Raw genomic sequence first — 22,390 nt, 5'->3', positions numbered from 1 at the left:
AGAAAAACACGTCAGTACTTTTCAATGCCCTATTAAAAAAATAAAACCTTCCCCTCTTTCCAATAATACCATACATAACCAAAGTATGTGACTCAGAGTTAAATGAAAAGAAGCATAAACTAATACTTATGTCTTCTTGTGGGAAAACCAAGATACTGAAGACTCAAGTTGGCTTTGTATTATTAGGCTACATTAAAACGAATAGGGAATTGCTAAAATGTCACAATTAGAGCAGCATGAACCCAGAAGAATTCTCCTCCTGAGCTTGGCACAGTGGGATGCCACATTATGGTCTTTATTCACTTCACTTCCAGTTTGTACTACAGCTATTAAAAAAAAGGCCTGGTTAGGCAAATCTGTCTATCTACAGAGGGCCAAAATTAGGCATAAAAGGCATTGCTGAGAGCACAATATGAAGCTGCATGGTGGATGAAGATAATAAAAGCAGTGACCTATTCCTAAATGCCTATACTAACTGTATATAATTATGCAGTAGAGCTCAAGATCTCCAGCTTTACTGATCTATTATTGAACACAAAGCCTTGAAGGATTGGATGTTACGTCAATGGGCATAGTTCAGAGGTGATAGGTAAGGAGGTCACACCTTGGTAAGCAGGTTTAAAGGAGACTTTTACAGATTGATAGAGGCTAGAAGGAACCATTATGATCTAGTCTGACCTCCAGCACAGCGCAGGCTAGAGCGCTTCAGCCAGTGAAGTTCCTACATCCAGCCCGATAACTTGTGTTTGTGCTACAGCATATCATTTAAAAAGAGATCCCAGCTTCATTTAAAGACTTCAAGTCACAGAGACTCCATCACGTCCTTTGGTAAGTTGCTCTACTGGTTAATTGCCCTCTCTGTTAAAAATAATGCAACTTATTTCTGTTCTGAATTTGTCTTGAGGCTTGTCTAGACGAGGACAATTTGCACAGGTGTAACACGACACCTACTGTAGACCCATTGCACCGGTCAACTACTGGGGTAAGCCACACCAATGGAGGCCCCCTCGTACACTGGCACTGCTATCCCAGTGCAAGCCCCCTCATCCCCCTACCCCTGCCATCCCTCAAACCCAGGGCCTGAGCACAAAAGGCCTGATTCTCCCCTGCCTTGTACAATCTCTTAAACCTGTGCAAAGTGAGTAACTCACCATTCTGATTTGGTATAATGACTGCACAAAGTGCCAGGCAAATGAGAATGAAACTCAAAGGAAGCAGGAAGATTGTGAGTCAAAGCAGTGGGTGGCCTATTTGAACATACACGGCTAGTTTTTCTGCTGCTACAACTCTCTCTTATGGTCCTTCATCCTGTAAATTACACCAGTTAGACATGGCTTCCCTAACATTCACTTACTGGTCTGTAAACTTACACGTTCTGTCTTTCACTATTACTAATTGACACCACTCGCACTAGGATCCCTGCTTATATCATTGCTCACAGAAGGAGATACCACCATAATACAAGAAGCAATGCTGATCATGTCCAAAGGAGGTAGAGTTACACAGCCTTTAAGTTTTCCAACGGTCAGAAAAATACATTTTTTAAGCAGAGGCGGAAATCCCCTTAACAGAAATGTGCTCTATTAAATCCCAGTACAGTGGCTAAATCTATGGGTCATACAATGAAAGCATTTTACTAATAAATGGAAGGTCTATTTTATAGAGATGTAGGGGGAAATATTTCCCCAAGCCCTCTTCTTCTTTCACCATTATCCTGCATGCTTCTTGCTGGTAGAATTTAGTCACTTAAAAAAGTCAACTTCCTCTTTGCTTATCAATAGATCTGAGAAAATAATTGAATTTTATGAAAAAAAACCCCAACATTTTGTTTTGAAAAAAAAATTTCAAAGTGAAACGCTGCAACCGTTTGTTTTCAAAATACCAGAACAAAATCTCTAGACATTTCCAAATTCTTTTTTCCTGCTGAAATTTGCCAAATTCAGCCCAAACTCACACACAGTTTCAGTGTGCCCCCCAAAATGTGTTTTATGATTAATTGACTATTTGCCGAAAATTTTCACCCAACTCTATGTATTAATCATCATCTCCCTCATCTCCAGCCATTACATTACCATTATGGCTAACAGCTCCTTTTCTCTGATACTGCCCCGTTCTCTACACTCTGCCACTATCCATCCCTTCCCCCAACCCTAATTCCCAAATCTACACTGCTCAGCAAAGTGGTTGAAGAAACAGCCCTTTCTCACCGCTCCAGGTACCACGACAAACCACTCCCCTCTTTGGATTTATGGTGGGTGCAGCATTTGGTTTCCTCAGCCTTTTCATCGGAGTCATCTTATTTCTACCCTCATCCCTAACTACCCTTTAATGTTGAGGAGGCTCGGCTGTACATCGGGATATACTTTAACCTCTTGAATAACCGTTCACATTCACCCTAACTGCTCATCTTGGCCAAGCAAACCTCTGGCTTCATCTCAGATACCTTCAGCTAAATGCCTTAAAGGCAGAACTGCTTCTTATCAGCAAGAGGAACATCTTCAAACACTACAAAATCTTCGCTGATTCCACCCTCGCTTGCCTCCACTGCTTTAATTTATTCACTGGGCAATGGGCCAGGTCCTGGCCCATGCTATGGCTGCTTCTTTCTGCTACTTCAGCAATGCCACAAAACTGGCTTATGCAGGCAGCTTAGGATTCCCCAGTGTGGAATGGCCGGTGTTGAGCAAAGTGGATTCTCTGTTACCCCCCTGCAAACCAGTTCTCCCAGATCTGTCTCTGCATAAAGGTTTTGCACTTGTTTCATTCATTTGTCATGGCTCTAAATTGAGACAGACAAGGTGGGGGAGGTAATATCTTTTATTGGACCAGCTTCTGTTGGTGAGAGAGACGAGCTTTCTAGTTCCACAGAGCTCTTCAAAGAGACCAGCAGAAGTTGATCCAGTAAAAGATATGACCTCACCCACATTGTTTCTCTCATATCCTGGGACCGACACAGCTACAACTACACTGCAAACATGCTTCTGAGGTGACATTTCTGCAACTATTCTCTCGATGGCCAGGATCATACACTCAGAAATAATTCTCTGCAAAGAGATACCGCTCTTAATTTTAAAAATAATAATTTAGTGGGTCAAATACATCAAGACCTTTATGCAGGTCTTCTAGATACCCACAGATTAGCAGAACAAATGATCCCCTAACAATCTGTCAAATTCAAAAGCATCAATAAAAAAGCCAACAAAACTTTTATAAAAGGGATTTCATTTGGAAGAAGAGAAACCTAAAAACAAAATGGTTCATTTTGGGACAGAAAATAGGCTTTTTGAAAAGAAGATTGTTTAAAAATGCATTGGTTAGCCACAGTTTCCCTGATGATAATCTGTGGCTTCTGATCTGGCAATCAGGCCTGGGTTCCGTATTTCAATAGAAATATTAGTCCAGCCGTTATGTGCCGACAAGCTTTAACTTTAAGCAAGCAAACAAGCAAACTTTAAAGGGTGCTCAGCCAGGAATTTTTTATTCAAATGAGATACTCAGAAAGAATGAATGAAAAAGACAGAGCTTTCTGTTCTTTGACTTCATAAACTGACACAGGATTATTTGGAGAGGCACTGAATATTTCACTGGAAAGATATTAAAGCATGAGGACCAGGGCCGGCTTTAGGTTTTTTGCCACCTCAAGCAAAAAAAATTTTTGTCTGCCCCTGACCCCAGCCCTAGGCTCCCCCCCCACACCTCCCTGCTGCCCCAGCCCTGGGCTCTCCCCCCAATACCCGCACCCCTTGCCACCCCAGCTCTGGGTTCCCCCACTTCCTCCCCACCAGTGCCCTCCCCCCCACACTGCTGCCCCAGCCCTGGGTCACTGGTAATTCGCTCCCAGGGTGGGTCATCAGCATCCTGCACATGACACTAGCAGGGGCGGAGGCTGTATCCCCCCCTACTCCTTCCCAGCACCCGGGGGGGCCCTGACTCCGCCCACTCCCCCCTCACCTCTAGCCGGTCCGGCTCTGGCAGGGTAGGGGTAAGCAGTGGGGCTCCCGGGCCACACCTCAGCCCAGGGTCCCTCCAGCCGGGGCTCCGGCCTCCAGGACTGGCTGGGAATTGGGAGGGCAGAGCTGGGGGGACCGCCCCAGCAGGGGGCTGAGAAGCCGGGGCAGGGCAGCCCCAGAGGAAGCATCCGGTGTGGAGCGGAGCCCCGGAGAGCAGGATGCGGGCCTCGCACGGCCGTGCCCCGGGCACCAGTCCCCTCTATGGCCCCGCTGCTGCTCCTGGCCGTCCTGTCACAGCCCCTGGGCGGCTCAGGCTGCTCCACCCAGCCCTGCAGGCGGCTCCGTGTGCCCCACAGGGGTGGCTCCCAGCCCGAGCGTCCCGCGCTCCACATGCCGGAGCCCGCCGGATGGCTCGGCCGCGGCCGGCGGCGCAAACCACAGCAGCCCCAAGGCGCCCCCCACGTATGACTCACTGCTGCTGCTGGACCCCAGTCCCGGGGCCAGCTTTTGCCACCCACTGTGGCTCTTCCACCTGGACTTTGGCGTCAGTTTGGGGGCCGGGACAGCATCTGCTTGGGTAAGCGCCCACAGGGCCAGCCCCCAAGCCAATAAATAAATAAATAAAAGGGTGGCCCGAATGCCGCCCTGCAAATGTGCTGCCCCAAAGTACCCGCTTGCTTTGCTGGTGCCTCGAGCCAGTCTCGATGAGGACAAACATTAATGCTGTTTTGTTCACTGCTGTGATGCATAGAAATGGTAATGGAAAAAACATCACATTCCCCTTACATCAGCTTCCCGGGCCTTCCACAACAGCCGGGTGACAATCAACATCTCCATCTCGCTAGTAAGCATGGCCCAACCCTGCAAGCATTTATGCACATGCTGAGCTTTAACCTTGACTTCAGTGGGGCTATGTGGATCAGCGTTCTCGTCACACTCCCCGTCAGTACCTGGCCTGGCCCAGGGAAGCAAATGATCCAATCAGCGGACTAAATCCGGAGATGAATCCCGATCACGTGCCACCTGAGGTACGTTGCACATATGCTAAGACGACGACTAGTGTTGTAATTTAAGCATGTGCTCTTCTGGGCCAATATTTTCAAAACCTTGCAGGATCGAATCCATAGTGCAACCAGCAGGTGCTAAAATAAATGTCTGTACACTACTTAACTCGAGGGTGTCCCTGGATTACAAGGGTTGGGCTACTGCAATCCCATAGTTGAAAATGAAGGAGTTTATAGGTCCAGGATCTGACTCAATAGTTAACAGGCAGTACCTTTAAATTATCATATTGAAACGTATCCTCCCTCCTTCTTGGGAAGGAGCACTCACAAGGATGATTTGCAATATGTTTCATTACATAACACATTATACTCCTCTCCTGCTTTTCCTTTGTGCCTTCTGATAAACAGTGGGTTTTTTCCTATTTCAAAGTTTTATTTTAAACACGGACTAGGGCAGGGTAAAAGACTCTTCCTCTATCAGTGCAGCTAATACTGGGTGCTGGAGAGAGCTTTTCAGATAAACAGGATTTAAATTAAAAAAGCCTTAGCCCACGGAGCAGCAGCTTCCTCAGAAGAGCAGCAGATGGGGTGAGGGTGGGCTCCTGAGAGGAGCAGAGGTGGGTGTCATAACAGGGAGGTAGGAAGGAGAGGCAGCCATATTTGCTGTGCACACAGGAATGTGGAGTTTTGGTTCACTAGCCAATCATTTGGCATGAAACAGCTATGCAGTTATTATGCACATTTCTGCACTCTGATTGGCTAATGACCCTTAGCCAGCCAGAGCACAGAGATTTGCATATTATATGTTTATTGAGATATAACCGCAGTCGTTATTCAGGTCAGTTCCCCATCAGCCACAGTGCTGGGATTTGCATACGTGAGAGATAATCATACTGTTGTGGGTTATTAACCCCTAGCATCCCTGTATGCCGATTGGCTGAGTTAATCCCATTTTAGTACCATATACATTATTGCATTGCATTTTTGCTATGAGAAAAGTTTTATTAAATCAGCAGCTGAGAAAGCCTGATCATTTCAATGCGACTTTGCCACTTACAAGAAAAAACACATTAAACACATTTTGTTATGTGGACAATTATGAAGTAACAGTGTTCAGCACAAAGTTAGTAATTCAGAAATATGTTATGTAGGTGACAATGGGTGTAGCAACTTTGAAAGGGCTTCATCTGTATATTGATCAAATGCACTCTAAACCATGAACACCAGTAGTAAATATCTGCCTATCAGGGCTTATTATTCAAACAGCGGATTTCAAAGTGACACTGATGAATAGCAAAATGCATTACAAAATGTAGTTGGAATCTGAAAAAATAATGTAAAAACAGGATTAAAAATGGCAACCTTGGCAGGTTCTTAGCTGCAGAGAAATAGTGCTTCCAGGCACCAGGATAATTGGGTAAATTAAAACCAGAATGATAATCAGCTGCTTAGACTAGCAGAAATAATTCTGAGTAGGTGGTTTGTAAATACCAGGGAGGAGGTCCTGCTAGGGATGTCAAAACGATAAGAATCTGTACTGAAGTTTACCTAGTGCTAGTTATAACTATACAGTACTATTGCACCTTGTGTGGCATGGCATTGTATGCAAATTCTTCTTCAGAAATGAGTTTGTAAATCTCTTGAAATGCACAGATGTGAACCTCTGGGGGTAATTCAGGTGCGAAGTAGATGCAGCTGTAGCTCACGAAAGCTCAAGCTCAGATAAATTGGTTCGTCTCTAAGGTGCCACAAGTCCTCCTTTTCTTTTGGCGAATACAGACTAACACGGCTGCTACTCTGAAACCTGTTAATGTAGTTTCTGTATTTCATTTCCTAGTTTGAAAATTAGACTCCAGCAAATTCATTTTTTATAATACGTAACATGGCGAACAGAAATCAAAGAGTAACTTCCTAACTGCATGTTGATAGGATCCCCAATTCACTGCATAGCTCTAAACAGCTACAGAGTCTGCCAAGGAGTCAAAGAGGGGAAGTAGTCTTCAGTTACTCCATGGGAGGAAGGAGTTTGGCCAGTGAACTGGGGACAGAAGATAGAGAAGGGAGAAGGAAAGAGACTAGGGAAATAGTGACAGGGTCTGGGAGCAAGCAGACTGTAGTTGTTGGACATCAGGTCCCTGAGCTGGAACCCAGATTAGTGGGTTGGCCTGGGTTTCCCTACCAGCTGCTGGGAAAGTGGCACAGCACTGGAAGACTGTCTGGATTGGCATGCGGACAGCTGAGCCGGCAGGACTTTGAAACCCTGGAACGGGAGGACTACACAGTGACATGGCTAGAGGAACGAGTCATAAAGAGGAAGCACTGCAAGTCCTGGAGAGCAAGGAGGAACGTGGCGGGACCAACCATCAGAAGGGGAGTGTCAGACCTGAATGGAGCTAATCCCCGGACGACAAGCCCTGGGTTTGCAGTAGTTCTGCCTGGGTTCCATACTTATTCCTAAACTTCCTACTCACTGGAGGGGAGTGGTTCAGAGGCAGAAAAGGGAGTTGGATGCACAACTTCCAGTGCATTTGGGTACCCAACTCTCTTTTGTTTCCCTGAAAATCTTCGGAACCTTCTCTAGTGTGAGCATGTTGGGTAAAATTTTCAAAAGCATCTAAGTGGCTTAAGAGCCAAAATCTCATCCAAAGGGCCTAAGGGCCAGACTTTAAAAAGGCCACTAAAGATGTAATGAGGCACCTCATAGGTGGTTTTGAACATCCCTCTAGGCATCTATCTGCATATTTAGGCACCAATGGCACAGATTTTTAAGGGTATTTAGCCCTAGCTGCACTAAACATTGCAACCCCAGCTGATTTAGGAGACAAAATTCATTATCAAAAGTGATTTAGGCACTTATTCTAAATCCCATAAACTGGCAATGGGATTTTGGCTCCTATGTGCCTAAATCCCTGAAGAAATGAGATTTAGGCTTCTAAATCAGCTAGGTGTTATCATGCTGAGCACAGCGCCCTTAGTGCCTAAATCACTTCTGAAAATCAGACAGGCCCCTAAATCACTTGGGAACTTTTGGAAATGTTATCCTCTTATCAACTTCAAACCACTTTAATACATTTACAAAACTTGTTACGCTCCTTACTTTGAAATCTCATCTTTTCTGATGAGAAGCTGGCCAGCAGAAGCCCGCAAAGCCAGATCCTGCTTGCCTTTCTTGGGCAATGAGTCTCAATTTTTGTTTGTTTAAAGCTGTTCACATTTACCCCTTAAAAACTCAACAGCCTAGGCCTGGTTGCTGTAACTTCCGAGAACAAGAGTGAAAAATCCTGCAATAGGAAGGAAAGCATCTGCTAAACCCTCTGCATGCTTGTATCGCTTCGAGTTAAGTTGCAAGGCAGATTTTTAAAATGACAGCTCTCCCTTATTCAAATGTTCCAGTGCTACAGTTGACAGCCATGACAGTTATAAGCACAGCCAGGATCTGTGCGGCTTCTCTCATTTCTGACTTTCACCCACACCTCCTTCAGTTGTCGGCTAATGATCAGAAATCAGAAGGCAGCTTGATAAAAACTGCTGTGTGAATATAGACATATTCAGTCATGGACACACAAGGGAACAAACAGTGGGAAATTCACCCTGCTTGCACAAAGCCCACATTCTTTGGGGTGCAGGTTAGGGATCTGAAATAAGATCTGAGTGGGTGGACGCCTACTGAGTCCCATAGAAGTTAGTGGTCAGAGTTCTGCCTGTGTAGATCAAATTGCAGAATCAGGTTTGCAAGAGAATGGAAGAAAGAGCCATGAAAATAAATGAGAGCTCAGGAAGCAGATCGCTTGCCATTGCTTCAAGAGTTGCATTAGCCATCTTGACAGCCTGTACAAAGGCACTTTATCTCATCGCTTGACATGAGCATTAAAGAGAAAGGAGAAAGGAAACGCTTGTGAATAACAGGCATAATAGGAAAGACTAGTTAAGTGAAACATAACTGACTTCCAGTGGAAGCACAGGGACAGATTTTCAAAGTTAGTAGCTGAGACTGTGTGCATATATTTCTGAGTACCTAATTTATGTATGCAAATACTTGATCTTTGCACACAAGTGTCTCGTTTGCAAAAACACTTTGAGTATCTTCAGTATCTGTCCTAAGATTCTCCTTCGATAAATGACATCTCCCTTCTGATGTGGAACTACATACTTGTAAGTCCTATAATTTAAGTAATTCTATTAGATTTCCTTGCTACAGTGGCATCCTATTGACAAGTTGTCCTTCATATTTGTTAGAAAGGTACAATTACTCAGTAGTTATTTGCAAATTAATTGCCATTTCCTAATGAACAATAATACAGTATACCTGGTTGTTTTCTTCCCAAAGCAATACTCTACATTCCACTTATAGTGCCAATCGATACTTAATTACCATTTAGTGTTAACTTTTAAAATAAAATAATGTTTTATAATAATCTAAATTAAAAGCTCTTTACTACGGTTACTTCTATAATAAATGCTGGTGAAATGACCTATTTGAAAGCGAATCACATTATAAACTCACATAACTCAATTTTCAGAGCTCATCTCATGCATACTAAAAAGATGTTAAAGGCTGTGCAGAACAGTAAAAGAAAAAAACCCATTTGTATAAAGGAAATACGATTCTTTGGAGTAATATAAATATACCATAAATTAACAGCAATTCAAGAAATCACCAACAGCGTGCATAGTTTGGATGATGTTATATCTCAGTTAGCGCTGTAAAGGTGAACCCATTATTTCTGGTCTATGCATAATGAAATCCTAAGCAAAACAGCATGTAATTTCTAGAAGCAATATAACAATTTCCGATAAGGTCATGGTGTACTTAATTTGAGACTGGGCTACACATTCTTCATTGTTCTTGTCATCTCAAGATTTCTTAAAGAGTATAGTTGTCTAGAAATGCAGTACAGGTTCCTAGAGTGGCCCTCAGTCATATTTTAAAAGTGATGTTGGGGGCGTCATGTTCACTCAAAGTTGTACAGAATTAGAATCCTTAGCAGCATGTGCATTTTTTCAATTTTAAACGTTTTTTTGCCCCACTCTGTCTTTCTTGTGTTTAGAGTTTGCAGTGTTATTGTAGCTATGTTGGTTCCAGGATATAAGAGAAAGAAGGTGAGTGAGATATTTTATTGGACCAATTTCTGTTGGTGGCAAAGGCAGTGTAGCTCAAAAGCTTGTCTCTGTCTCTTCCGTCCATGCAAGTTGGTCCAATAAAAATATTATCTCACCCACCTTCTTCCTCTTATATTTAGGGTAAGATTTTTAAAAGTATCTAAGTGATTAGGGAGCCTAAATCCCATTTTCAAAAGGGATTTAGAGCCAGATTTTAGATGCCGAAAGATGCAGATAGATGCCTAGTGGGATTTTCAGAAGTACCCAAACACCTAACTTCCATTAGAATAACCTGTTCAAGTGCTTTTGAAAATTGCATTTAGGCACCTAAATACCTTTGAAAATCTGGCCCTTAGGAGCTTAAGTCCCATTGATTTTTCAGTGAGTCTTAAGCTCTTAAGTTGCTTTTTAAAATGGGACAGGCTTCTATGTCACTTAAGTGCTTCTGAAAATGCTACCCTTATTGTCCAAAACTTTCTGAAAGAGGTACCCGATCCAAAGCCTGTAATCAATGAGAGTCTTCCCACTGTTGACAGGAGGATTCAGATCAGGTCCCAGGTGAGCTGCATCCCTGAATATGAACGGTCAAGAACCAAAATGGATTACCTGAAAGGATAGGCAAAAGCTATGTCAATGCTGAGGTCGCTCTCTGACTTGTTTGCACAGTCCACGCTGAGCCGCAGGCCTCCAGAATAACCACCGCATGTTGCAAATGCAAAGATTGCAAAAAGCTGTCAAAAACAAATGACATTTTCATTTTACTTCAGCGACAAGAACAACTGTATCTATACAGCGGTTTTCTTGACTGAGTCAGAGGTCGCTGCCCAAGAAACTCGCTCAGATTATCAATAAGGCAGAGTGGTCAAGAACATCTGGGTTTTAATACAAACAGACTGGTTATTCTGAATAGTAATAGGAAGTGAATTCCATAATTAAGAGGAATAATTATAAGCTTCTCTTGCTCTCAGTGCCAAAAATTACAACCAGGCAATTTAGACCTTAGTTTAGACTAAGAACATATGGAGAAAGAATGAAGATTGACCAAGTACAACAGACCATTTTAAACTTTAAATATAAATAAAATCACTGCAAAATGTTCTCAGGAGCCAGTATAGGGATTTCGAAGGAGTGACACAAAGGCAGACACATGGTTCATGTAGATATATTGACACAACATGCAAAATATGTTATCACATTATCCTTCATTAGTTTTTAATGAAGCTACATATGACTTTGAATAAAAGACTAACATGATTTATTAGTTTTTGGAATCATTATTGTAATCTTAGATAAATGAGCAGATGCAATAAATCAATACTAAAGTAAAAGGGAAACAAAGCAAGTTACAGAATAAATTCAACAGTCCAACGAGGCCTGGGCAAAAAGTAAGGTGGTTCAAATCCAGGTTCAATTTCATCTTAATTCCCGAAGACGCGTGCCTACTTGTATGGCGGAGGTCGCAGTGCTATTGGTTTTCTTTTTTGCTCCATCTCGGTTTTAAATCTAGGAGGACAAGGCTGCCATGGGTTTTGCAATTGTCCATTTAGGATGCTTTGCGAACACACCACTTGACATGGACATGGGTCAGGCACTTGATTCTATTTTTGTCCCTTCTATAAAAATAAATAAATAAATAAATAAATATCACATTCTGAGCCAAATTTTGCTCTGACTCACACCAGTATAAATCTGGAGTAATTCCACTCATTTTAATGGAGTTACTCCAGATCTACACTAGTGTAAATGAGAGTGGAATTTGGCTGCCTAGATTATGTCACGTTCATATTAACAATGAAATAAACGATGGGTCAGTGACGAAGGAGGAATACAAGCATAGCACACACGTCACGTAAAGCAGAGCCTGTCCTGAAGCACTGAAATGACAGATGTGGGCCACAACAGGAAAAGTAAATTTGAGGCAGAATGAAAGAACGATGGCTGCATTAAAGACAGAGAGGCAGGATACAGAAAACTAGAGCATACTGTAACCCATCCAAGGCAAAAGACCCTAATAAGTGCTGTCAATACCAGCTGTATACCTTCACCCCACCAACCACTCCAATTCATGGCACAATCACAGCCAAACTGGGAGTTGCATTATCCTCCTCTGTCTTCAGGTTTCCTTAATATACGTGTATATTTTTGCCACCTGTTGCCAGATTACCGTTCCTGAGCATTTGGAATGGAAAAAGCTTTTTGCTGGCACAAGATGATTTGCTGGGGGTGACTCAGAACAAAGCCAAGCCACAGTGTTTGTACAGACAATTGAGATTGTATGGGAAGGAAGCACTCAACACAAGAGGAACAAAGCTGAAGTACGAGGTCAGTGATAATTGGAGAGACTGGCTGCTAGACAGGTGAACATTCTGGCCTTTTCCCACATAAGTAATATTTTGTGCTCAATGGCATGGAAGATATGTAGAGCCCAATCCTAGGACTTTGCAACGTGGCAGTAAGAGCAAGGTAACTCCTTGAAGTCAGATGTGTCAGACCTACACTGGACAGACAGATGGACTGACTAACATAACTGTAGGAAATTTAGGGGTGGAATGGCAGATGGGGATCCTGACCCATTCCCCCAGCAGCCCTCTATGGATCTTGCTTCCCCCTCTCTTTTCTCCCCTGAAGCCATGCTACGCCATTCTAGGGCAGCTGTGTCACTCCTGCAGGAGGAAAGAGGAGGGTGGGCACTGGGACCCCAATCTAATAAAAACCAAATGAGCAATGGCACCTAGGTGTGGCTGGGGGAGGGCCTGCAGAGGGCCCGCAAACTTCTGCTCGTTCCCCGCCCTCATCACCATGGAGACGGGGTAGACTCCAGTTCCATTTTGGAGATCCCTGTTAGGAACGACGCAGTCACTTCAGTCACTCCAAATGATTGACAGGACCTGACCCCTCACGTTCCCCCGAAGTTATGTGTGTGACATGTGGGCCCTGCATCCGTGGAGTCAGCCCAGCCCATATAGAACCAAGGCCTACAGGAGGGAGAGGGACAAGACTGCCTAGCCACAGGCCTCAAGTAGAAGCGGGGGAGGAATGGGTACACTATCAGGGCCCAGTCCAAAGGGGGCAGCTAGGCAGAGGGCCACAAGCCCATCACCATGAGAAAAAAAATCCAGGCCAAATTGTGGCCATTTGGTTTGATTCAATGTTATTTATATAATCTGAGTATGTTTTCATCAAGGACAGGTCCATCAATGGCTATTAGCCAAGATGGTCAGGGACACAACTCTATGCTCTGGGTGTCCCTAGCCTCTGACTGCCAGAAGCTGGGAATGGGCAACAGGGGAGGGATCACTCGATAATTGCCCTGATCTGGTCATTCCCTCTGGGGCACCTGGCACTGGCTGCTGTCGGAAGACAGGATACTGGGCTAGATGGACCACTGGTCTGATCCAGCCTGGCCGTTCTTATGTTCTATGTCTGTGGGATAGGGGCCAGTGTTATGAGTTTGCCCTGGGCCCGGCATAATGAGTCTGGCCTCCCAACAAACCTAGTGTGAAGGCTTACCGCTCTTAAAGTGAGAGCTCTCTGGGGCGGAGACTTTGTATTGTTCATTTGCACAGTACAATGGAGCCCTGATTGTAGTCTGTAGGAGCTATCCCAATAGAAATAATAAATAAGGCATGACTCCTCACATGGCAGCGTCTGTACAACACACTTCTACTTAAATCCTAGTGGGATTTCAGTCAGCGATGGGTGGGAGCTGAAAGGAAAATCTATAAGGGGCAATGATAATTAAAATCCAGAGAAAGCGTTTAAAGCCAAATCAAAACACAAAAATCCGCAGCTATAGCAGGTGGCATTCCAGTAAATTTGCAATGACCGTTGTTAAAATGGAGTCCCTATAGTGAAGGGGGTTGAGACATTCTCTTCATGCCAGTGTGATAGCCACCATCTTGGCCATCACAACAGAGAATGAACAAGGGGCCTCCAGAACTAAAACCACACGCTGCTGTAGCTTGAGCTAAGGAGCCAGGGCTCCCTAGCTGGGCCTGTATCAGGCTCCTATTTTTTGTGGACTATGCACAGCGGGGAACCCGTAACACTCACTCATAGGTATCCCAATGCTAGCATACACTATGTTCTTCTGTTTCCCCACAGCATTATTAAGTACTTGTTACATGCCAGCAGTGTCCTTGGCCCTGCCTGCACAAGACAAAAAGGACAGACAGGCCCTACTCAAAAAGCTTGAGATCAGTGGGAGTTAAATGCCTAGGCACTTTTGAAAATCCCACTAAACATCTACCTACATCTTCAGGCACCGGAATTTAAAAATCTGGCCCTTGGCTCCTCTGTCTTAGCACCCCATCTGTAAAAGGGGGATAATGGCATTTCCCTGCCTTACAGGGTTGCGGTGAGGATAAATACATTAAAAAGATTATGGGACGTTCAGACACTAAGCTAATGGGACCATATAAGTACTGTAGATAAGAAGATAATTCTAAAACAATATTATTAATTCACTTACTTTTGGGCAAAGTCTTTAGAAATTTACCTCTGCTATGATGCCCACAGAACCCTGCCATCTGACCGCAGATAGGCTAGTGATGAACAACTACTGTTTACCGTACCACATTAGCATATTCCACCATTACCTTGCCATCCCCTCCTGCAGTTCTCTTACCCGATCTCTGATGCAATATTATAAATGTTTTGGGGCAGAAACAGTCTTTTTTGTTAAAGGCCTGTAAAGCACCTCGTATAATGGAGCCCTGATACAGGCCTCCAGCTGCCACTGTGTTCTGAATAATGAACAACAGTAATAGAAAGGCATAATACAACATTTATTCAATCGCTTTTTAAATGTCAGGTTGGCTAACAACCTAAGTGGGTAAAAGCTGAGATTTGCTGTGTATTAGCCTGTTAAATATTTATCCCAAAACTATAAATGTTGCTACTGTAACTCGAATAATAGGCCTTGATAGTAAATGAGGTCAAACATTTCCTTTGTAAAGAGGAGTTATTCTGCACTTGGAACTAATTGAATTCCATACAGAATAGCAATGGAAATTGGGATTAATCATTCTGTTTTAATTTGTAAGGCAAAGTCAGAAAACAATACATTTAAGAAGAACGGGAAATACCGGAGCTGAGCAGCTTTCTGGCCTAATTAATGAAGTTGTAAATGCAACTATTTTGCAGATATGCAGGGGGCCACAAAGATTAATAGACCCTAATAAATAAAGAGGGAGCTAAAGGAGTGCAGGAAGAGATAGCCCTGCTCTGAATACACAGTAGCATCTCCTCCATTTCCCTGGCAACTGGGCTGCTCTGTATTTGGGGCACGGAGTTCAAAGAAATGAACACATTGAAGGTATATCTGTTTTGCTAAAGCTTTATCAGATAGTATACACCTATGCCATTTAAACTCAAGGAGCCCCTTTTAATCAAGGGGTGACTTGAGGACAATCTATAAGTATCTACAGGGGGAGCAAATATTTAATAATGGGCTCTTCAGTATAACAGACAAAAGGTCTAACACAATTCAATGGCTGGAAGTTCAAGCTAGACATATTCAGACTGGAAATAAGGTGTACATTTTTAACAGGGAGAGTAATTAACCATGACCAAGATCACTGACCATTTTAAAATCATGATTGGATGTTTTTCTAAAAGATCTGCTCTAGGAATCATTTTGGGGAAGTTCTGTGGCTTGTGTTCTACAGGAGGTCAGACTAGATGGTCACATCCTGGTTCCTTCTGGCCTTGGGATCTATGAAACTATAAATCTCTTCATAGAGAATTTGCCACCCACAACTACAATTACTACTACTCAGGAGGGAGCAGTAACCTTCCTTTTCCTCTACGCTGTCTCCTCTCCTCTCCTGTTTTGATGCCTTCTCTTCAGTGGCAGAGTTTGTGTAGGCTACCCCTGAATTTGTGCAGCCTCTTTAAATTCCTTATCCATCCAGGTCCAAGCCTAAGAACGCTGCAGGCTAGTTCCTATGCCTGCCTGTTACATCCAGCAGCCTTCTGGGCTTGCTCAGAAGCCTGGGGGAGGTTATGGACATGGGTTCCCGGCCACAGGTGAAAAGACAGCTGAATAGGGCTCTGCATGTCTGACTTTACAGAAGGCTCATCAAAAGCTGGGACTTGCCCTGACACTTCCTATTGCTTTGTCTCTTGATGTGCGGGGGTCGTCTATATGCTAACACCTTGAACTCATAGAAGCTAACAAAAGCACAGCTGGTCTGGAGGCAGCAGCAGGAAATATACAAACAGCACCTTTTGGGAGACGCTCTACATGTCACATGGCAGACGGGAAGAACAGAGGCTCTCAACAATAGATATTTCCCCCTGGGTTTCGTGACAAACTTGTAAGCATTGTTTTCTTTTTGTTCAAACGCTTCTTTGTCCCTTTTTTGCTTTCACTGCTTTCTGCTGTCAGCTGAGTACATTATGTATTAAACCAAGATTTACCCATCAGGTTTTGCCTGTGCTGTAATTTTGCAAGCATACTGTACTTTTATTATAGGTAGATTTGTGTAAATTGCAGCTGTAAACCCAGCAATGGGAACTTGATGGACCAGATTCAATAAAAACGCCATCTGGAAAATAATTTTATTGAACCTGGCCCCTCTGACATAGAAAAGTTTATTGGCAAAAGTCATGTTTCATTATGCTCCTATTTACTTCCTACCCATAAATCCACACGTACCAATATTCCCATCTGTGCTATGCATGCATGCCATATTTCCTCTTGAAATTAAATACATCTTCTTCCGACCACATAGTTGCAATGAGCAACTATGGACTAGACTGTGTCCTTAGGCTCAGCCTTGAGCAAGAAGCGATGGGGAAGCAGCACGGCTCCAGGAGGAATAATGACTCAGAGGGTCACACACCATGCAATCATGAAGTACAAAGGGGGTGGCTTACTGCTCAGTTTGTGCCCACTCAGCCTAGCGGCTGATACATGGGAGAGATGAGGCTCCACCGATTTCTGGCAGCTCTCCACCGCCTCCCCAGTTGCTACGTGTGAAGGAGCAGCTACAAAGCTGCACCACACAGGACCCGGCCTGTGGCCACACAGGTGGGGAGGTCATTGCCGTACGTTTCCTGATTAGCCATACTAGGGAGAGTCACACTCTCTTATGTCAGGTTTCAGAGTAGCAGCCGTGTTAGTCTGTATTCGCAAGAAGAACAGGAGGACTTGTGGCACCTTAGAGACGAACCAATTTATTTGAGCATGAGCTTTCGTGAGCTACAGCTCACTTCATATAGCTCCCTGTGGCTGAAGAAGCCATAAGCAGCAGGAGGAATCAGGTGAACAGCTGCCCTGAGTCAAAAATGTTCCCTTCTCGGGACAGCACAAGCGAGCAATAGCTGCCCTTGAGAGGGCCTGAGCATCAGACTGAGAGGGAGCCTGGCCTCGTTCAGCCATGCTGTCACTGCTGGGGAGGGGGCCAGAGCACCGTTGACTGAATGGGAGACTGTGTACATAGAGTGTGTCCTAGAGTTTGGGCCTTAAAGGGGCCACCAGATCACCAAGTTTGACCTCCACTATCTCACAGGCCACCAAACACCACCCAGCACCCATGCACCAAGCTCAGCAACCTGAATTAGACTAAAGCCCTCAGGAAACTCGGTTATTGCATGCCACAGAGAGCATGGCCTACATGGGTGGTATTTCCCACACTTCTCAGTGTCCGAGAGTATAATATGCCACGCCACACACCACTAGCCCACTTATTCCAAGGGGAAATTATTTGTATTACAGTCGCATTCATGAACCCTAAATGAGATCAGGGCCTTACTGTGCAAGGCACTGCACATACACACAGTGAAAGAGAGTCCCTGCCCCAAAACACTTACACTCTAAATAGATGGGGGGGAGAAAGGAAGGATTATTATTCCCATTTCACAGATGGAGAACTGAGGCACAGAAAGATTAAGTGATTTGCCCAAGGTCATGCAGGAAGTCTGTGGCAGAACTATGACTGAAACTGGAGCTGCTGAATCCCAATTCTTAACCACAAGACCATGCTTCTTGCCTCTTTCAAAAGGCAGCACATCTCGGATGCTCAGCGAGGTGGTGGTTAGAACATGTTCTTCTATGAGTCTCCCCTTCTCTTTGTTTTGTCACCCCCCCCCACTCCCTCCACAATCTGAGGCCTTCACCTGTGTAAACTCCACTGTAAAAATCTCCAGGTAGTGACTATCGTATGTTATCCCTGGAAAGTGTTATAACACTATGTAAAACGAATAATTATCTGGTGCCTAGTGAATAGACTGTAATGAACAATACACTTCCAGCACTCATTTTACTCCATCTTTTAAAGATCCATTTGTTACTAATTGCTGTGGGGGAAAAGCCACACAACAAACCATTGACTTCTCACAGTCATATTAGGCCAAGCTTAGGAGATGCCAGGGTTCAATAGCTGATTTACTTGGATCAACTGGAAGCACTTAGAATTTTCTTCTATTCTGAGATCAGACCATATGTTCAACAGGAGGACAATCCAGCCTCTCATTTTGCTCCTGCAATCCACTGCACTCGGGTTTACATAATACTCAGAAATATTATTTGCCAGTGCAATGACAGACATCAGGTGGCGATCAGTCTGATGTGGGGACACAAACATTTGTAGTTACCAGTCAAACGTTCTGAAAGTTCAGAATTTCAAATATTTGATTCACAGCGAGAGGGGGCAGATATTGAAAATGTAGGTCTGAAGTCCTACCAGTATGTAAGAAAGTTAGCATTTTCCTATCACTTGCCCCCCGCCCCAACACCCAACCTTCACTCATCCTGCCATCCCGTGTTTAAAAAAAGAGGGGTAGGGGGGATATATTACCCTCTTTCCAAAAAAAAGTCTTCAAGGTCTGCTGAATTATGAGAGCTTTTTTTCAGTCAAACCATTAGAAGATGTACAAATTTCTGACGTTTCTCAAGTTAAAAGGCTTATGTAGAGCATGTGGCAGCTAAAACATCCTATTATGAAGCTAACTGCCATTTAAAAATTGATGAAACATTTATATAAACCACTGGATTTTTGCACACATAGGTTTCTTTTATGCAAGAGTCCATGTGATAGCTCTAACTTTGACGGTCTTATCAGTTCTTTGAGGTGCAACATCTAGTGATGGAGCCCTACCCACATGAAATGTGAAGAGGAAAGCAGGTCTCTGTATACACCCAAATCCTCCCAAGTGGAAAGGTAAGGTTCCAGCTTTATCTGCTAATCTTGGCTTCCTGCTCTCCCAGAAAAGCTAAAACTCTCATATTTGACCTTAAAGTTGTTCAGCTTCATCTAGACTAGAGGAATCACTCCCTGGCATCTTCATTCAGTGCCTTCTTCATTAGACAGCATGTTCCTAGGCCACCTTTCTTTCCCAACTGTTCAGTTGATCATAACTTGCCTCTCAGGCTGTGGTTTCCGACTCTGAGGAGCTCTGCTAACATCAGGGGTTCATGGACCACTGTCTGAGAACCCTAATCTGAACTGGATGAGGTCCACACCAAGCTATGCCAACAGGTACTTACTTCTTCAGTGTTTGAAATTAAATGAAAACCAGAGATTACAAGCAATGCAATAACAATCATGAGAACCATCAAGAGCTGTTTCCCTCGCCCCCCCCCCCACACACACTCTGATCACACTGGTGCAGCTTTGGTACCACTTTCACCATAACAAGACCGGCCTTTAAAACTTGCACTTTGTGCTAAAGGAGCTAAAATTGAATGGAACCCCTTCCACCAGATGACTCCCTTTCCCTTAAAACTGGAAAGCAAAAGGGGCCACAACCATTTTTAATAGCAACATATTAAATATTTGCACCTTTTCATTAACGTTATCTATTTAAAGTGTTTTACAACAAACACACTTTCTGGCATGATGATCAAAAAATATTCCCTTTTCCCAGTTCTCTATAATAAAGAGATTACAAAATGTTTGGCAAATTTTGTACTGCCTAACAACTTCCAATAGGGCTACAAGAGAATAAGTCAGAAGAGTATATCGCTCAAAAAGTTTCCCTTTGTGCATTGGAAACACTTAGCTCTACCGTGTGGCTTTCAGAGGACACTGTATAACTCACAGTGTATCTTGATTAAGTTAGGATTTGTTTAAAGTAAATATAAAGACAATTCAACTGAAGATAGTAATGGGAAGATTCAAAAGCACGGCGCAAATATATGGTGAAACATTTAAACATCCCAAAATGTCACTGATGAAAGATTAAAGAGTGCCTTCTGATCTAAATCTCTGCCTGTTCCCTTTTTAAACGCTGGCACTTTTCCCATGCCAATCCGAGATGTGCACTTCCTGGAATCACTTATCCCACAAGCAGGGCAGATGATCAGATTATTGACTTTGGGATTCCTAATTATATAAACTTGACTGGTTGATAAATTAGAGCTAGCTAACATGATCACATTTGTACAGTGCTGGGAGGGGGATGATTGATAAGAATTATCTTCCTCCCACTGTTATCCACATAGATTGCTGAGATTATTTCCCACTAGGATAAAAATTAAGAGTTACAGGAACCGTCGACTAAATGCCTGGATTTAGCATCCCATCTTTAAACAAACAGCAACATTATGGACAAAAATTGTTTTGGTGAAAGCATTGGTCTGAGTACCTCTCATTAATGGGAATTTGCAATATCAGGGGCTTCATAAATCTAAAGCAATTGTTTTATTTCATTATTTCATAATGATCAATTTCAGAGTTTCGAGGACACTCCTCTGAAAATGCTGGTGTTGCCCATTGTTAGAGAGAGGATACCAGACTAGATTGTCCCGTTAGCTGATCACATCTGGCAATTCTTATACTTCTATGATCATTCTATTGCATGAACTGCATTAAAACAATTATAGTAAGCCACTCTAGAACATAGGTTAGGTTTAAAGTAAAAGGCCAAGACTTTCCAAAAGTGAGATACCCAACCTCTGAAAAAAATCAAGCATCCAGAAATGGAGGCACCAGAAATCAGTCATTTTCCGATAATTTTGGGCAAATGCTTTAGAACAGAAGCGCTTTCTAGAGAGTAGAACATTCTCCTGTAGACCCAGGAATCTCAGTAACTACACACACTAACCCAGGGTTAGATAAGCAAGGTAATGTTTCATCAGGGTGCATTTAAACAGATTCTGATTCTCACACTAACAAGTTACATTGCACTCACACTGAGGCCCCTCTACATTTCTAGGGCATGTTAAAGTGGCCTTAGCAAAAATGAGACTCGAGTACATAATTCCAAGATAATGATATGGGGCCAGATCCTGAGTGCTGAGTGTCCTCAGCTCACATTAGATACCAGTGTCAGGTCAATGGGAATCTCAAAGGAGATGCTCAGCAACTTACACATCAGGTCCATACTGGGCTGGATTGTCTTCTATACCTGTTAGCTTGGTGTGAGTGCTACTCTAGTGGAACATCTCCTCAACTCAACTCCTTTTGTGCTCCAAGAGCTGACTCCATTGCATGTTCTTCCCCCTCTGCTTGGGGCCCAACTGAGGTTCCCCACCTGTGAGGGAGCAGCTCTGTGAGCAACCAGGATCCGAGCAGGGTAGCAAAACCTTGCCAGCCTATTGAATACAATACAGCTTGGAGCTATACTAACTAGGTTACATCTACCCTTGGAGCTAGGGGTGGGATTCCCTGCTCGCATGGCCATAGTAGACTCATTGAACTAGTGCACTAAATAGAGGAGTGCAGCCGCGGTAGCTTGCCAAGACCAGCCATCGCAGGTAAAAGCCTGCCTGGACCCCATGACTACATACTCGGGGCAGCTAGCTCATGCCACGGCTCATTGCTGTCTGTACTTATACTATTTTTAGCAAGCTAGAACAAGTATGTCTACACGGGTTGGGACTCACACCCTAGCTTCAAGTGAACATGTAGCCCATGTCCTTGGTCCTCTCCCTAGCTGGGGGACCTAGCAAATAGAAGCCATGACCTCTAGGGGGCAGTGCAGCTGTTCAACAGGGCAGAGGCCCTTCCTTCTAGGTACCCCACAAAGCTGGGAGAACTTGCCAGCTGCAAACTCTGCTGATCATTCTATGGTCATTGTCAAAGGCCCCTTACGTCAAAACAGTGACTCATGTTTCATGCCCAGAGAGGGGAGAAAAGTGCCCACTTATTCATCCATGCTGGTTACCTGTATTGCAGGTGACAGTGTAGGGGACAGCATAGTTTCTGCAGGGCGATTTCTCTCTCTCCCACATAGTAAAGCCTTAACCCCTTCCTCCTTCCCTCAACACACAGGCCAGCACTACTAAGTCAGCACAGATGTATTAGGACGGGTGCAGATTACATCCCCATTGAGGCGAGGGACCATTTTGTGATCTTAATGCACCCCCAGTGCAGGGAACCACAATAC

The 22,390-nt window shown here is 43.8% G+C and overlaps 1 protein-coding gene across 4 annotated transcripts in view; it reads right to left on the bottom strand.

Annotated features, from left to right (window-relative positions):
* SYNPR (synaptoporin) overlaps window positions 1-22,390 on the bottom strand; it is a 178,850-nt gene that overhangs the window by 40,009 nt on the left and 116,451 nt on the right. For all 4 annotated transcript variants that reach the window (XM_084634418.1, XM_084634416.1, XM_084634417.1 and 1 more), the window contains one exon: window positions 10,661-10,785. In XM_084634418.1, the coding sequence (XP_084490544.1) occupies window positions 10,661-10,785 (125 nt within the window). The remainder of the gene's footprint in view (window positions 1-10,660; window positions 10,786-22,390) is intronic.

The sequence above is a fragment of the Lepidochelys olivacea genome (genome assembly GCF_965140295.1).
Source record: "Lepidochelys olivacea isolate rLepOli2 genome assembly, chromosome: 7".
Classification (NCBI taxonomy): Eukaryota; Metazoa; Chordata; order Testudines; family Cheloniidae; genus Lepidochelys; species Lepidochelys olivacea.
This window is presented reverse-complemented; position numbering and strand designations above follow the sequence as displayed.